Source organism: Phlebotomus papatasi, chromosome 3, assembly GCF_024763615.1.
Source record: "Phlebotomus papatasi isolate M1 chromosome 3, Ppap_2.1, whole genome shotgun sequence".
NCBI lineage: Eukaryota > Metazoa > Arthropoda > Insecta > Diptera > Psychodidae > Phlebotomus > Phlebotomus papatasi.
In genome coordinates, this window is record NC_077224.1 from 70,332,644 (window position 1) to 70,351,239 (window position 18,596).

Genomic DNA, 18,596 nt, shown 5'->3' on the forward strand with positions numbered 1-18,596 from the left:
TGGAACAGTTTAACAAATGTATGTATGCAGACTATTTATTTTAAAAGATTTTTAGTCAATATACTTAATTCTAAATTAAATCTTAGGCTTTATATCTAAGATAATTTTTAAAGCTAGTTACAAGGATATTTTAAATCATTACAAGAATTAAATCTAAATGGAGAAAAATGGGAGGATCATGGTTTTACTGTAAGACAAACAAAAGTTTAAAAATCGACTTTTGAGGTTTTGTCTTCGCAGTATTAAGAAAAAAAGGAGTAGGGGAAAGCTTTCAGGCTGCACACACGCTCTGGCTTTAAACGCTTCAATAGCAATATATTTTAATAGCCAGTCTTAAGTCACACATTTCCTGAAAAAATTTGGTCAGATTAATTAAAGGAATATGAGAAAAATATGAAATGTTCAAAGCCAGAGTATGTGTGAAGCCTGAAAGTCTTTCTCTATGGCTAGAGTATTCGAAATGCAAAATATCGTTGTTTTAAATATCTAACTAGTCTATAAATTCACCATCTTTCTTTAGCAAAAATATCTTTAAAAAATATATTATTTATCGATACTTAATACTTACATAATACTTACCGATGAAGACCTGTGCAGCCAGGTACGAAATTTGAATGCCTTTCCAAGAAATCCAAATTCAACAAATTCGCTTAAATAATGAACCCTTTAAAGCGATTGACCAATCACCTTTAACAACTCAAAATGGCAATTTTTCTGGTTTTTAGTATATATGGACGAAATATTCACCAAGAAAGAAAAGAAATTAATAAGGCCGTTTTTGAAAAAAAAAAAAAAACAAAAAACATATGAGGGGTAAAGGCAAAAGGAAATAAACGCCTGGAGATGATGTTCTCTTTATTGAGGTTACCGAAAACCGGAAGTTCAATTCAATTCAATTCAATTCAAGTTGATATCTTTTACCCTTTAAACTTCAGAGCAGTGACAAGTTTAAAAAAAGCGGATTATATAGCTGCTCTCTCTCTATAAAGCACTCGGTCTATGATGCAAGTGTCCCGGGTTCGAATCCCCTTAGGTCACCAGAAATTTTTCTGGCGTTAAAGGTGTTCGAATTGCCTATAGTGAGCTTCACTGATGCATGTGATTTCACGGGCATGGGACTGACAACCCCATCCTTGTGTGAGAAAAAATAGTAATGGATGTTTCAAACTCCCTTTACGGGAAGGCCTAAGTTCCTCTATGGAACGTTGTGCCACCATTTGTGTTCGAGCAGTAAAATATTTAAGAACCTAAATATTTGAAAAAAAATCTTTATTGCATATATGGAGAAAGAAAGCTTAAATATTGAAGTTAAATATTTACTGTCCAAATTAAAAATTTCCTATTCTAAATTAAAGATTAATTATGCTTCATCTAATCTAATTTAAAAGTTCCTTCCATCCTCATCAGCTTAAGAATTAATTAAATCTTAAAGGAGCTTGATAATTTCATTTCAACATCTTTACTTTAGCTAATTGCTTCTGATAGATGAATCAGTTGATTGATTATGCAATACTTTATAACGAAAATTTTATTGAGAGAATTTGTTAAAAAAAAATGTGGTTTTTAAAACTGCCCCACTATTCCCTATTGTGGAATACATTTTTCTTATTTATTGATGATGAGTAAGAAATGTCCTAGTGAGAATGAACTCACCACATGTTTATTAAAATTGACCCCTTAGGCAGGTTGAAGGCGTCCTCCTGAGCCATTCCAGCCCAAAAAAAATCTTGTCCTCATAAATTGTGTTGATATCGTCAGACAAGAAGGTTTAAATTTATGATCACTCTTTCTTCCGTCCTTTCAGATCCTTAGATTGTCCAATAAATACAACAACAAAAAACTTCCAGAATTAAAATAAAAACAGTGATAGCATCACTGAGATCCTGAGAATGTTGAGTGTAATATTTCAAAATTTCAGGAAATCTTTCAATCAGATAAAAAAAACTACCACAAAAAGCCCAAAAGCAGACAATTTCCTCAAGTTCTTTGTCACAGAAAAATTAGCTGGGATTTTTTGTGGATTTCTAGTGAACACGAACCTATGACTTTTATTTAATTTTAATTCCATTGATGGTGATATATGATATAAATATCCCGCTGTTTAATAATTTACACACAACAAATTTCTCTTGAGCATGCTTTTTGAGAATTTATGTAAATCTAAAGTAAAAATGTTGTATTCTCAGACAATATAATGTGTGTTTCGAATCAACATCAAAATTAATATTGACTAAATTGAAGCTTGGAAGAATAGAGATAATTTAGGTAGAAAATTTATACACTTCCAATGGCGCTTTAGACAGAGATTTCTTCTCATAAAAATCAGTCAGGAAACGTGGAGTGTGCAGATAAGCTAAATTATTTTGCAGAAATATGAATTTAAAGGTGTCTCATATGTAACACCCATTACTTATTTTTTTAAAGATCATGCCAGATTAAGTGTCAAAGTAGTTTTACATCACATAGGGGAGACTGGGGCAAAATTTGTCAGAACGAAAATTTCAATATTCACTATTTTCAAAAATAAAATAGACTGAGGCTTGAAATTTTTATTATAGATAGCCTTCATGAACCTTCTTAAACTTACAAAATTTCAAGGGATTCGAGAAAGGATTATGTAAAATAAAACATAATGAAATTTTGAGCCCTATTTTTTGGAATATTTGGCTTACAGAAAATATCAATACTGATTAGCTCAATTTAAGCACATTTCTCGTTAAGATTGAGAAAAATTATTTTCGACAAAATATGTCTATTTAATATTTTTAACATTTGCGAGAGTAAAACGTCACAAATTATCCGAAGACTGACAAATTTGCCCCAGAAATTTTGAGAATCTCCACAAAATCGACTTTTAGAAAATGATTCGAAAATCACATTTCTTTCGAGATAGAGGAAAATAATATTCTGCAATGTTGTAAAGCAGTAAATTTACTATAAGAATATGCTCATTATAAAACGTTTAAGTTTTCTCAAAGCTCGTGAAAGAATTAAATATGCGTTTTGAGAAGTTTTTCCCCAGTCTCCCTTACTCTTCATGAATAATAACTAACGAAGTCAAAAGGCTCACTGTAAAAGTGCAATATTTATGCCTATTTTTAACGTAAGGATAAAATTGACATTACCGGAATTGTTACTTCTTTAAATTTTTTTTTTTAAATATTTTTTTTGGTACGAGCAATAAGTTCTTTGGCTATTTAAGAAGTTATACAGAATTTCATTAAGAAATTCCCTTTCGTTTTTGATGACTTTTCTGTCTTAAAGATTGTTTATAAAAAAATATAATCATTATAATGAATAAAATCGTTGTTCGTTTGGTATTTCGTAAGGACAACTCTACACTAAGAAAAAATCGATGTAATTGTTACTCTTTTTCGTTGTAAAATGTAGTAAATAAGAGTTGGAACAACTCTTCATGCGAGTTGAATTAATTCGTCGGATATCGATATAATTATTACTCTTTTTCGATGTTCATCTCGACTGAAGTATATGCTTAAGTGTTTTCGTTTTAAGAATCAGTCAAGAAGATTTTCGTGTAACAAAGTTCATATGGAACATTAACTAGAAATACGCCTAATAGTGTTTCATGAAGACATGCGCGTGCATCATACGTGATATTTCGCTCGGCATAATAGGGAACTTGAGGTCAAAAAAATATTAATAAAGAAAATGATAAAATAAAAAACATATAATTGTAAAATCTATCCATTTTGGGATTTGAGAGAGTTATTTTAACTCCAAAAAATTTTTTAACCCTTGAAACGAGTTATTTTAACTCTTAAAACGAGTTATTTTCAGTCTCAAAAAGAGTTATTTACACTCATTTTTGTCATGTAAATTTTAAGAAAAAAAGTTAAAACAACTCTTCCGAATATTACACCTAAATACAAGTAAAATCAACTCTAAAATATAGTTAATCGAAAATCACAATGAAAAAGAGTCAATTTAACATGGATTCGAGTAAGTTTTACTCGATTATTATTCTGAGTGTACGTTCAAGGCAATGCTCATGGTTTAGTCGTAAAGCTCAAATACGATATCTGTGACTTCTCTCAAAAAACTCAAAACACTATTAAGAATTTTAAGAAATAGGAAATATGAGGATGATTAATATCACCAGAAGAATTTCAATTCATCTGCAAAAAAAGCACGGGAAATGGCCAAAAATTTCCATAATAATACAAATGGTTATTCTACTAAAAAAGGCTTATAAAATATCACATAAATAATTTTTAAATCGCACAATACACAAAAACGTAAATATATTTTCTCCCAACAATCCTTAACAGATGTCCAATTAAATTTAATTGGCTCGAATCAACAACGCGGAGACTCTTGATAACATTTCAATTAAAATATAAGAAGAGGCAGTAAATGGAAAGAAAAAAAAACAGGTGATCTCTTTGTCCATTTGACCTAAATAAATTACTAAATAGAAAAGGCGAGCACACCGTGAAGTTTGATTTTAAATGGTTGGACCTCATGGAGTGAGTGCTTGATGAAAAGGGATAAGAGGTCCCCCAAGGATATATCAACACACCATGAGAGGCATTAAAAGGTCTTTTCTTCCATTTCTTAACCATCTTTTATTGTGTCGTGTGGTGAAATCACAAATATTGTTATCCATTGATGTCCTCAGCAATAATCGTGTCGGAAGATATTTGGTGTATCGGCAACAACTGGCGTATTGAACATTGGACAGAGGCGGAGGCTGCAAAGAGCAAAAGATATTCATCAGGTAAACCGGTCTCCTTTCAATGCATTTTCCACCTGAATAAATTTACTTTGATTTGTGCTCCAGAGATTCAACAATAATGTACTCAATGTAAACACGAGGACTCGCAATGAGACGCCACGTGAGAGGATTCAGGGGATTTGTCTTGTATTCCCAATTGACGATGGCATACTTGGGTATCCCAACATCCTTCCCCGGCAGCACTGACACGTACTTATGACCAGGCTCATAGTACGTCGGCTCAGCTGAAAAAGGCATCTTCTCCGTCTCGGTGTTGTGGTGAGATCGAATAATGATGGACATCATGCCAATTTCTCCACCATGTACAACACTCTCCTCCGAGCTGGAAATTTTTATCTTTACCTTGTAGTGCGTGCCTGAAGCAGAAAAAGAATAATTAATTAGTTAGGCAATGTTAATGGCTCTATTCTGAGTGAGGGGACAACGCTGCACTTACGACAATAAGGTTTCTGGGCATCTGTTATGAGATATGCTTTTATGGAGCTACTCTCTCTGATACTGCCACTCTCGATGGCTCGTCTGTAGCTTTTGTAGCTGTGGAATCCAAATTGGAAGCATTTGTGACCATCACGATCGCACTTGAAGCAGTTGCCAGCTTTGAAACTCTGCGGAAGACAAGGGACATTTTCTGAATTTCCATTTTGTTTTAACCCTCTACGAACCAAATGGTTATATTTAATAATCCATGTCCATAGGAATTTTTTTTGTTTTTCATTATTTTAAAAATTAAAAATTATTTCGATGGCTCGGAATATAAATCGAATAACTCGATTTTTTTCATTTTTCTCGGTATTACATGACACTTTTTACCTTCCATGTAGAGTTAATTATTCACAAAGTTGTAAGGGTTCTAAATCTTAAAAACCCTATACTCAGTATGTAAAATCTGAGCTTCAAATTCAGCGTTATTAATTTCTTACCGATCGATGTATTATATCCTTACTCTATACTCGAAAACATTTAAAAGAAGAACATTCAAATTAAAAAGAGGAGACAAAGCGTCCCAGATTTGCGGAATGCTCGAACTCACGAGATAGAGCTCACCGTGAATTAGTTTTTTTCAAAAAATCATTGAAAAAGCTTGAGCCAATTTTGAGAAAAAACCGAAAAAACATCTTTTTAGGGGATTTTATTTATAGGAGATGAAAAATTATTCAAAAATCGGTACTTAACCGTTTCATTACCGATTATGACCGATGCAGCAGGGTTCGAAATTTCAATACCTTTCCAAAAAATTCAAATTTAACCAAATCGGTTGAAAAATGAGCCTTCCAAAGTAATTGACATTTAACCTTCAATAATTCGAAATCAAGAATTTTCCGGTCATAGGTATGTTTAGGCGAAATGTTTGCCAGGACTAGCTCTGAAACTTATCCAAAAATTATTGAAAAAGCTTAGGCCAATTTTGAGAAAAACCGAAAAAACATGTTTTTAGGGGCGGGGAGGGGATTAAGGGAAAAGGGGAAAAAGTCTAGAGATATTGTTTTTTTTTATTGGGGGTCATCGAAGACCGGAAGTCGATATCTCTTACCGTTTGACCTCTAGCTCGAGAACAAATTTAAGGTCAAGTAAAAAAAAATCCGAAAAAATTATTCAAAATCGGTACTTAACCGGTTCATCACCGATGAGAACCGATACATCCGGGTTCAGAATTTCAATACCTTTCCAAAAAATCCAAATTTAACCAATTCGGTTGAAAAAGGGCCCTCAAAAGTAGTTGACCTTTGACCTTCAATAATTCAAAATGGCGAATTTTCCGGTCATAAGTATGTTTGGGCGAAATGTTCGTTTGGGCTACCGCTAAAACATATCCGAAAATCATTGAAAAAGCTTGGGCCAACTTTGAGAAAGACCGAAAAACATGGTTTTGGTGGATATAGAGGGGGGTGGGGTGGTAAACAAACGTCGAGAGATATTGTTTTTTTATTGGGGATCATCTAAGACTGGAAGCTCTTACCGTTTAAGCTCCAGAACAGTGAAAAGTTGAAAAAAGACGATTATATAATTGCTCTCTCTTTGAATTCGAGCAGTAAAAAAAAACATTAACAATAAGGAAGTCAGTCTTCTGTTTTTTTTACCGTGGACATTTTTTGCATTTTTTTAATTGGAAAATTTACTGCACATTTTCAAATAGTTAATTACCAAGAAAAACAAGTTACATAGCTTTCGGTCACAATATGGACCTTCTTCAGTGGTCGATTAAATTGTGTTTTCGCAACTTTTCTCAGGAACCGATTGATATTGGGACCGAAAGCTCTGTGCAAGACCAAAAAAGTGTTTTCCTCTTAAGGTGACCACTTTTCCCACAGGAAAACAGCGGATACACTCCCTATCAAGAAAATCGCGCCAGTTCCCATTATTAGAATTCAACAATGTTTCCTAAAATTCTTAAGAAATAAGAAACAATAAGCCCAATGAATAGAATAGCTTACTAATAGTAGGAGTTACTAATGGTCTTCGTCCTTCTGGTTTACTATGTCAAAGTAAAAAGTCAAAAGTCGGGGCACTTTTCAAACAATAAGCAATTCACTAAAAATTGTAAATTTGTGCCAAGTTGTTTATATAGAAAAATGTCAATTGTTTATTTTTAGAATAGTGCCCCCACATCTTCTGTTATGCCCTGTAAAATCCTGGACAGATTGAGAGACAAAACTGTGGAAACTCCTTATTGATTAGAGAAAGTGTTAAATTGTTGTACTAAAGAAAGAAAAAAAATTTACTAGAAAAGAAAATAAAGAAGGCTCTCTTTATGCTCCAGATGAAGGCTTGGAGACCGAGCCGAAAGCTTTGGGAAGAGTTGCCGTTTTCCTAAAAATGACTCCACTTTCCAACGAATTCCGGTTCCTTTCTACTAAATTAAGTATGTTACTTGCAAATTTGGACACAATCTAAAGACTTCCATCCATTTATAAATGGACCACGACCTCAAAAACATTTGCAAAAACTGTAAATCTTCATTTATAAATTCTTTTAGCACCATTTTTAGCAATCTTAATAGAAAATCAATAGAAAACAGATAAAATTTAGTAATTTTGTGTGGGAAAAATGTACAATTATGGGCGTGGCTAACAAGGAGATGTGGCAGCTTCCATTGATTTCGCCTTTGGTCAGCAAATCCATGAACTTATCTTTTAGTTTGCTGAATATTGGCGACAATCATTCTTGACTAATTTTTTTGTTAAGTGTAGTATGAGATTTGGAATTTTAATGAAAATTTTGGTGCCCAAAAAACCCGAAAGGGGTGTGGTTTAAAATAACTTTTATGAAGGGACTTATTAAAGAAATACATATAGGGGAAACCTTTGAATGCGGCAGCCTTTGAATATTTAAATTTTTCTCTTATTTTCCAGAGCAAAAACCCCATGCTTTTTAAACTATAGTCAATAGAACCAATTATTTTCTATTAACTTTGATTAACAAAATATAAATTTTTCTTTGGGAAATAAGAGAAAAAATAAATGTTCAAAGGCTGCCGTATTCAAAGACAGACCACTTTACACTACTACCTTCTTTTCGTACAATATGAAATAAAAAGCCCTAAAAGAGCTTATTTTAACCCTTTAACGACGAGACACTTTTTACGGACTGAAAATCAACAATAAAAATTAAACTGAGAAACATAATCAATGATAAGTCTTACATCTAGCTATGGAAAGTCCAACAGAGTCTGATTCGGTGTATTTTGTGCTTCTATGAACGATAGGGACAAAAGTATCCCAAAAATTTAAGTAATTTTTCTGACAATACCAATGAATAATATTTTTCGCTTTAATGAAAAATATTACGTATAAGTATTGTATTTTAATTGTCAAAAGGGTTTAGCTTAAAAAAAATTCATTATAAAGTATTCATTATAAAGTATAAAAAATAAATAAAATCAATTATGAATTTGAGAATTTAAAAATTAGCCATTTTTGAGCTTAAACATTTACTACATAGTAAATAACTAGAGACTTGCAAAAAATATTCTAGATTCCTTCAACCTTCTACTTCACAATTATGTACAGATATAAGAAAAAAATAACTTTAGGTAGTCAGGAAAAATTATTTTCTTTATGGGACACCGGTGTTCCAATCGTCCTTAAAGGGTTAAAGAAAATGATAGGAATAAGGTTGCCGTAAAATAATACCTTCTTGGAGTTTCCCAAATTGTCCAAGAAATTCAATTATTTCTGATTTTTTTCTTAGATCTTTACAATTTGGTTTTCAATTATTTCTGATTTTTTTCTTAGATCTTTACAATTTGGTTATGAAAATTCAAATAAGAACTTAGAAAAATTTCTAAAAATAATTAAGTCATACCTCGTAGCTATCACAGCTAATGGCAATGAAGGGACATTTTGGAGAGATGCTCTCAGTGAAAAACTGGTAGCTTCTTAAGTGGTCGCAACTGACAAACTGTTGGACACCCCAAAAGAATGATCCTCTTTCTTGCTCGATGTACGTGGACATGTCTTCGCTGCATCCTGGATTGTTAAAACCTCCATTGGGAAAGAAATCCAAATGCCCAATCACCTCGGACATTCCAAGGCCTCCGCTAGTGAATGGTCTGGCATCCGAATGTATAATGTCCACGTATTTGGCATCCGTACGATCAAGCCGGACAATGGGATCCACTTGGGAGAAAAGAGGTTCAGCCGGATCCATTCCTGTAATTCTGCCCAAGGTAAGGTTAAAATCACGCTGCAAGGTAAATCCAGCGTAGCCTGAAAGATGAGACCCCAGAGAATGCCCGATCATGTGAACCTTATCCAAATTGGGAAGATTCAGCTCCTCCTGCGGACAAATCATCCATGTTAAACTTTCAATTGCAGAAACTTTATGAGTATCCACTTACATGAATTAAGTGAATTATATGTGCTGTTATGGCCCCTACGAGGCGTATATTGGCCACAGCTTGAGTGTAAGGGGGACTTGAGCCACCGCCCCAATCCACCACCACAACACTCGCTGTCCCATAGAGATCTTCATCCAAAAGAGCATTCACCATGCTTTGGATCTGAAAGACAATTCATTTAGCGCATATTTCTCAATCGCAATAAAATCCTACACCTCACCCAAGGTCTGTCTCCAGATTCCAAGTATCCATGAGCCACAAAATAAATATTCCCTCTCGGATCGATTCCCACCGACTTTATTTGGTCAGGATCATTGATGTCGATGAACTTTGGCAGATCTCTCCTGTTTTTATTGAACACTGGATAGTGTGGGCTGATCTTAGAAGGGCTTTCAGGATAGAGGCTTACAGGTCGGGTCTCTACAGTCCATGGAGGTGTAATTGGAAAACATCCGTACACGCCATAGCATTTAATATCATTTATATCTGCAAAAGTTGTAACAAATTTCAAGACTCTGTAGTTGGATTCGTTATGCTCTGCAGCATAAGCTGCACGGAACCACATTTGAATTATAATGCAAACATGTACTGCCATCTAGTTTCGGAGGGGCAATATGCAATAGGAACACATTTTAAAAACACAAAGGCAGTTGTTCCCGATTCTTTTGGAGATTTCTTTTTATATATTTTTCTAATGATTTTTTTTTTGTCCGACAAAAAGAAATGTAATTCACAAAGAATCTTTTGTGACAGGATCAGTAATATAAAAAAAAATTGATTAAAATAATGAAAAGTACTAAAAGCCTTTGAAACATAAAAACATTTAGTAAAATTTTACTAAAAGACAAATGAATTTAGTTTTCACGCAAAACTGTAAAAAATGCATTAATAAGTAATTGAAAAATGTTTAAAATCTACACCATTGATACATCCTTATTACTAAGAAGTGTTTTACATGTATTTTCTATCATTTTTCTCATAGTAATCCAATTAATGAAATAAACAAAAACATCATACGCAAAATAGCAACAAATCCCATTAGGAGGGAAAGGCGCAGTTTCAAGCAAGAATTTAAAAATTATTTTAATTTTTTTCAAAAAGCTCTAATGATTTTTTAAGCAAGGATTAATTTAAATATAGTGTATTATTTATTTTCCACTCTCCCTATGTTGAATTAAATACTTTTTTAAGATGTAAATTCTCTAAATACGATGATACATCTAACGAACCAATAAATTAAAAGAGGAAACATTTTTCATCTTATTTATAATTTGAAAATATTGCATATCTACAAACACAGAAGATTTTTTGAAATTTTAAGGTTTTAAGATTTGAGGGTTTTCATCTAAGGAAATTTAATATGCCACTTTTGTCGCTGCGCAGAATTTTTTTAAATGAAATAATTTATTTAAAAATAACTTTACGAAGGAGTATTCGATTAAAGATAGGGAAAAATACTCTCTCTTCGAACGTTTATGTCTTCGAATTAATGCGAATTTTCTTTTATTTTTCCTAAGAGATTTATACATTTTTATTAAATATTAGTTAGCTTATCATCAATTATTGATAATTATGTGATCATTGTGTATAAGTCTCTAGGAAATATAAAAGAAAAATCACATTATTCGAAGGCATGAACGTTCGAAGGAAGAGTACGTTCCCCTATATTTTTGGTTTTTCTCTTTACTGGAAATCAAAATTTTGTATATCAAAAATTTTTAGAAACATTAAGAAACTAGGGTTACACACCGCATAAGGGCGGTTGCGAACACAACGATTTTTTCATAAGACACCAAACGCTCCAGAGTACAAGACTCTCTCTCATTGTGGATATTTTATTGACGTTTAAGTATTTTGCGATTATTAATTTAGTTGATTTATCATGATATTTTGCTAAATTAAATATAATCAAAGATTACAGATCAAGTGAAGAAACATTTCCTACGTTTGGTTTCGGAGGTAGGTCATCGATGTTGGGACAGCGCAGCGTTAGACGCGTAATAATATGGGGAAAATTCTAGCGTTTAAATAAATTCATTTATATTTATTCAACTTTAACTCTTTAAAGACGATTGGAACATCGGTGTCCCATAAATAAAATAATTCTTCCTGACTACCTAAAGTTATTTTTTTCTTATATTTGTACATAATTGTAAAGTAGAAAGTTGAAGGAATCTAGAATATTTTTTGCAAATCTCTAGCTGTTTGTTATGTAGTAAATATTTAAGTTTAAAAATGGCGAATTTCTAAATTCTCAAATTCATAATTGTTTTTATTTATTTTTTTACTTCCATTTTTTTTAAGCAAAACTTTTCTGGCAATAAAAACTACAATACTCATACGTAATATTTTTCATTAAAGCGAAAAATATTATTTATTGGTATTGTCAGAAAAATTACTTAAATTTTTAGACTATTTTTGTGCCTATCGTTCATAGAAGCACAAAATACACTGAATCAGTCTCTGTTGGACTTTCCAAGGTTAGATGTAAGACTTATCATTGATTATGTTTCTCAGTTTAATTTTTATTGTTGATTTTCAGTCCGTAAAAAGTGTCCCATCGTTAAAGGTTTAAATAATTATTATTGAATTTAGAATTTATTTTTCGATTTTACGTTCTTGCTGAATCTGGTTTCTCCTTAAGAAATTGTTTTGAGTATAGAGGGAGGTGGGGCTACTTTGAGCTGTGCGCCTTGATATACGATTTTTTCGCATATTTCTAAAAAAAAAGTTAGGCCTCATAATTATTTTATTTAGTTTTACAATTGTTTTGTAGAGCCAAACTACATTACGTTAAAGCCCAATTCCCTTTAGAAATATCCAAAAAAGTCGTATATCAATGTAGCCCTACAGCTCAAAGTATCCCCGCCTACACAGTAAAAAAAAAATTAACAACATTAAAGTGTGTTATCTTTCACACCACTATTATAGTGTTAAATTTTGAAAAAGTGTTTAATTTAAAATTGTTTAATTTAAAGTTGTTGACTTTCAAGATGTTGAATTCGGAATTGTTGTATTTAAAAATTGTTGAATTTTTATGTGTAAACTCAAAAATTGTTGAATTCTGTTTATGGTGAATTTTTATTCCATTTCGAAGATTTGGATTTTTTGCCTTTTTAGGCATTTGTAATGATTTTTCCTGTACTCGGGATCCCCTCTAATGCGAAATAATTACATTTGATGCTCGGATCTTCACGATATACTTATTATGCATATAAATATTTGATGTTCTATATGACTTTTGCCCAATGAAAAGCATCTCGACTGAAGTATAAGTCTTAATTGAAAATTCAACAATTTTTATACAATTTTTGTTTAAAAATTCAACAACTTTGGTTGAAATATACAAGGCTTCACGCTATAATAGTGTGAAAAATTATGAACAAACTATAATAGTGTTAATTTTTGATCATGTGACAAAAAATACCATAAAATTGTGTATTTTTTCACACTATTATAATGTGAAAAACTATAATCATACTATAATTGTGCTAATTTTTAGATTTTTTCAACAGTTTTAAATCACGAAACATTGTTTAAAAAAATTTATGACTATAATTGTGAGAAATTTTACACAGATCGCAATTAAATAAATAATTTATCCGATTTCACACTATTATAGTGTTAAAATTTTACACATTCTCAAATTAAATAATATTGTTGAAAATTTTTCAACTATAATAGTGGTAATTTTCAATCGCGTGACAATAAATAACCAAAATATTGCGTGTTTTTTAAACATTTTTAAATTAAACAACTAAAATGGTCGATTTTGCAATATTATAGTAGTAAAATTTTACACACTTTTTACTGTGTAGTTAAGAAATAAGAATCAATTATTTTCACTTCTTTATGTTCTGGAGGTTAAACGGTAAAAGATAACCATTACCACTTTTCGGTGACCCCGCCCCCATAAGTCTTGTCTATAGGGTAATCTTTTCTTCTTTTTTTTCGCTCACCCATTTCCCCACTACCAAAACCTTGTTTTTTTGTTTTTTTTTTTTTGTAAACAGCTCCAGGGATTGCAGTTTTTCCTTTTGGATTTGTAGGTAGTCCATGTGAACATCTCGTCCATAGACATTTATGACTGAAAAAAATTTCGACATCATATTTTCGAAAGTCAACGTCAAATATTTTTAAGTACCAAAAACTGAATTGAAAAGAAAATGCATTTGGAATTAAAAAATATATATATATTAGTATTAGTATTGATTTTGCTCTTTATTTCGAAAATTTTTACTATTTTTAATTTCATAAAATTTAATTTTTATTGCAATTTTGCTTCATTTTCACCTAATACGATAATTATATATCTTAATTATATATTTCCGTATTTTTCGTATATGACTTTGGCGCCAAGATGATTAATCGTAAAAGAAAATATTTGCATGTAACTTTTGCTGTTGTTCTCATATTATTTTGGGATTTTTTCTTGGAATTATTTCTACTGCGGAAAAAATAATTTACTACTCATTCGCAAAAATGAGATAATAATCGCGAATGGGAATTTTATTTACAATTAAGAAAAAAAGTAGAGCTTATCTCTCGCGTCAAAGTTTCAATTCAGTTTGATGACGAGCCTGAGAAAATAAAGTTATTAAATTAGACTCGCATAATTCAATGCATTAGCGCTGAAGATTCAATTTTATGAATGATTCATTGCTCATGCATAGGATTAATTGGTAAATAAATTCTATTTTAGCATATCATGCACTTGGCATAAATTGTCGCAATTTATGTGACTTGCAGACTGATCCTCGCACAGAAGAAAATCAATTAATGAGGCCTACATTGCTTTTCTCGGAGAATTGTTAAACTTTGGACGGATCTATTTGAATCATGCCATAAATTGTGTTTCGTCTCGATCCACGAATTAATGTGTATTCTTATCAGCATTTTATTTCTCTACAAAAAAAAATAAATAAACAAATGATTAAAAAAAAAAAGTTGCACGTTGTGCGTCAAACTCCCGGAATTGAAGTTGTAAGAATTATCTCAGGAATGTTATTAAGTGAAATTGAACTATTTTGAAAATTATCATATTGTACCATTTGCTTCAATGGAAAACAAGTTTCAAGTCCATTTGAAACTTCTGGGGGGAATTTTCTCAGAAGCGCGCAGCATCACTTTTTCAACTGATAAGAATGCCTTTTTTCCTTCTCGAACCTTCTAATCTCAGATCAAGAAAGTCCCGAGTGACTCTTTCATTGATCCACGAACATGTGGTTTAGTCTAATTTTAGCCAGAATGTCTTTTTTTCTGCTGAATCACAGTGATTTAGCACGAAAAACTGCTTCAGTTTACCAAAAGGTGAGATATAGCTTTAATTAAATAGAGGATTGTTTATTTTAAGTTTTACTTCCTAAGAAATACGTTCAAGAATAATATTGAATAAAAGAAATCTTCTCTAGCAATTTTTGTCATTTTTATTACCTTTCTTAGACTCATAAATAATTTTTCCAGAAAGGAGATATTTTGGGCATGAGCTGAGGACAATAGAAGAGTGACTCCCAAGTGGGCATACCCAAATTTTGCATACGAGTATATCCAGCAATTTGAATAATGTTTCAGGATAAGCGGTAAAAATTGTGCTTTTAGTAAGACGTAAGACTTGAAATACTCCTCAAACGTTGTTATTACCAGGAAAACATTACGTAAGGAAAAGGTAATTTTCGCGTCATTAAAATTACTTTCCCCTGGTAAACTTACTAACCTTAATCTTACATCCTTTCTACGGTAGTAACTTACGACCGAATTAAATTCATTCAATAAAATACTTTTTCAATAAAAGCATTTATTGAAGCTTTTGTTGTTCTCATGGTAATTCTCATCGTAGTTTTTATTTACAGTATCGGCCAAAAGTTTCTTGACAAAACTATGTTCGAGAAATTAGCTGGGAAAAATGACAAAAAAATAACTTTTTAAAATTTTTCTTCTCGCAATGGATTACAGATACAGTTGCCTGTAATCCATAGATGTAGTTTATGTATCTCAAAAAAATAATTAATTATATTTCATATCAAAAATAATTCTTTTCCAAAAACTGATCATTTTTCATTGGCCAAAAGTTTCTTGACAAATTTGAAAAAGTAACTCAAAATGGTCAAATACGTGCAATCAACATCCTGTAGAATTCCATAGGAAAGAAAGTCCGATCTGAATAAAATGTTACAGATTAAGTTTTTTAATGTGCTTTAATGTTAAGTTATATATGGCAAAAATCGCTTTTCGTTGACATCCGATCCCGTTTCTGGAGAGAGAATGAAAAAAGATATCGACAAGCGGTTTTCGGCAAAGGTTAAATGTTGATAGGCCGCTAGAAGTTGGCAAATTTTGTTTTCTTCACAATGGTGCTATTCCAATAAAAAAATTAACATGTTTTTTAACACATTACTGTTCTCAAGTACTAAAAAGACCATGACTGTTCCCACATGTAATTTCAATTAATATTTGTTGGCAAATCGACAAGATTAATTTAATGTTTTCACTTTCATAGTATTTTCTACATTTTCCATGAGTTTTTCCGTGAGTTCTCACTCAGTGGTGAAAAGTTGGCGAGCATCATTAATATTCTCTACTCGTTATTTTCCTTGAAATGACGTATGGGAACAGAGGGAAAAGACATGGTCTTTTTTAGCACTTGAGAACAGTAATGTGCTAAAAAACATGGTCATTTTTTCATTGGAATAGCACCATAACTCAACCCCTATGACATCAATCAATTTCAAATATTAGTATGTTATAGATAGACCTAACTTCATCCGATTTAATCGGAAGTCCGATTAAACGAAAAATCGATTTCCAAAAATTCGATGTCGAATACTTCGAAAACTTGACGATGCTTATTCTTTAAATTTTAATATTGTAGCTGAGGTCGAGACCTTTCCAACAGTAGGTCGTACTATTTCCTCGATGTTCCCTGGCATGAACAATAATCAATAATGTCTTTCCTGGACCGTATTTTCGGTGTTTATGAAGAGATTTCCATAAAATTTTAGTATTTTGTATCTGAAATCGAGATCTTTCTAACAATGGGTCCCATCCGTCCCTACTTTACCCCGATGTACCCCGATCCATACAATATCGAAATTAGCCGGACTTTATCATCTCTACTGTGAGTCAACCGATTTCAATTAATTTTTAACTGAGATTTTCCCTTTTGTATTCCTCCTCTGATTCCTTCTGTACTAAAACTATTTAGAATAGAAAAGGACCAGTGATAAGCCCAGATAAGCCAATCGTAGCTGAGATTCTTTACAGACAACCTCAGAATGTAATTGAATGTCTGTAATGCCTGTAATTGAATATGGGGGTAAAATTAATTGAATTTGAGGGTAAATAATAGCGGATAACCAATGTCAGTAATTTCTGCCTCCGAAAACAGTTTGTTCAACGCATTACTTAACCTCAAAAATCAATGCACAATCGAATTTTCAAGTATTTCGAGTTGCAATGAACCCAAATTGTAGGCTTATCACTAGTTATTTTTATTCTGATTTTAACGATCGTAAAGTACGTCATAAATTAAATTAAACTAATGCCATAAATTATCAACGTGACATTGTCCCATTAACACTAAACTTTCATCCATTTAGATTGTAAAATTTCAGCAATTTCGTTCACATTACATTCAAGCCGCTGAGACTACATCTTATTGATCTAATGTCATACCTCTACAGATATTTGAAAGTGAAAATCCAATAATTTTACCTTTAAAAAATACTTCTTTTGCTTTAATGCTGATTCAAAATTATAAAGTAATCGTATATGATTATTTACACTTATTTGCTGCTTGGGTATTCAACAAAGTCAGCATGTTATTACTAAATTCTAACTTTTCCTACAACTTTTAAAAGGTAGCAAAGAGAAGTGGGTAATATTGATTATCCCCAGAATTAAAATGTAAATGTTTTCTGAGAATCACAAGTCACTTTCACTAACCGATTGGTCTCTAGATGCCATAATGAACAAAATCGAAAAAAAGTATATTTGATCTTTGAAGCAGATTTAATTTTTTAAAAATGTAAATGTTCCTAGATATTGTTTACTAAAGTAGGGGTCACCGAAATCCTGAAGTGGGATATTTCTTGTCGTTTAGATTATAATCGGCAAAAAATACTCTAACTCCAAAATAACTGGTAAAGAATTGATTAGAACTACTCCTAATTGGAATCTTGAAATTAGTCATATTCGTGACGAATTTCAGTCAAAACATTACTCAAAATTGGATTGGAATTATGTTGTATTTCTTATAATTAAAGTTTTGAAACTTTTTCCACCTGTGCCAGTGAAAGTTTTGAAGGGAATTTGCTCACCTGCTGGATCCATTCCTGGAGGAAGGTTGTACAGTTCGTGGAAATTGCTCTCATTTGGCCGCTGATTTGCCAAGTAGAGCATCGTTTGCAGCATAAAGCCGCCCGTGTTGTTTGGCAGGATCATATTTTAATTAAATTTTTTTTCAAAATACTTTGCAATTTTTCACCTCAATCATTAAAAATAAGTCACTTAAGACACTTCTTGTCAATATCTGTCCAAAGAGAACTATCGATGATCTATTTAAACTGAAATTTATTGACTTTTCAATGTCATGCCTCACAATTTTTCACTAAATTTTGTTCACTAGGTCAGAATTAATTTTTCTAACTTTTAATACACACACTTCTTGTTTGCTTTATCCACTCTTTTCTGCTGCTATTTTGTCTACAGATTTTCGTTCCAGAGAATTTGTTCGGGGAGAATGATCATTCCACATGCACTAAACAATAACGACTGATCTTCCAGCCTCTCTTGGACTAGACAAAAATATCTTATCGCAATGAATTGTACATGTTTATTACTATTTAAGAAAACGTCCCCATCCAATCGCTCACAGACGCAGATCATAGGTCAAAAAATATCACAAATGAGTAAATATGACGTCAATATTGATACACCCAACATAGTTGAGACTAATTAATTCACCCATTATGAAAAAAAAAAATTGTCTCACCATGTGGGGATCCA

The 18,596-nt window shown here is 31.9% G+C and overlaps 1 protein-coding gene across 1 annotated transcript; it reads right to left on the minus strand.

Moving 5' to 3' along the window:
- Positions 1 to 4,561: 4,561 nt before the first annotated feature.
- Positions 4,562 to 18,579, minus strand: LOC129808173 (pancreatic triacylglycerol lipase). Its single transcript, XM_055857939.1, has 7 exons — positions 17,909 to 18,579; positions 9,814 to 10,079; positions 9,594 to 9,755; positions 9,059 to 9,532; positions 5,193 to 5,361; positions 4,785 to 5,112; positions 4,562 to 4,711 (listed from the first exon to the last, which is right to left on the minus strand). Exons 1-7 carry the CDS (start codon positions 18,030 to 18,032, stop codon positions 4,636 to 4,638), a joined length of 1,599 nt encoding a protein of 532 aa, XP_055713914.1. The 5' UTR covers positions 18,033 to 18,579; the 3' UTR covers positions 4,562 to 4,635.
- Positions 18,580 to 18,596: the final 17 nt, after the last annotated feature.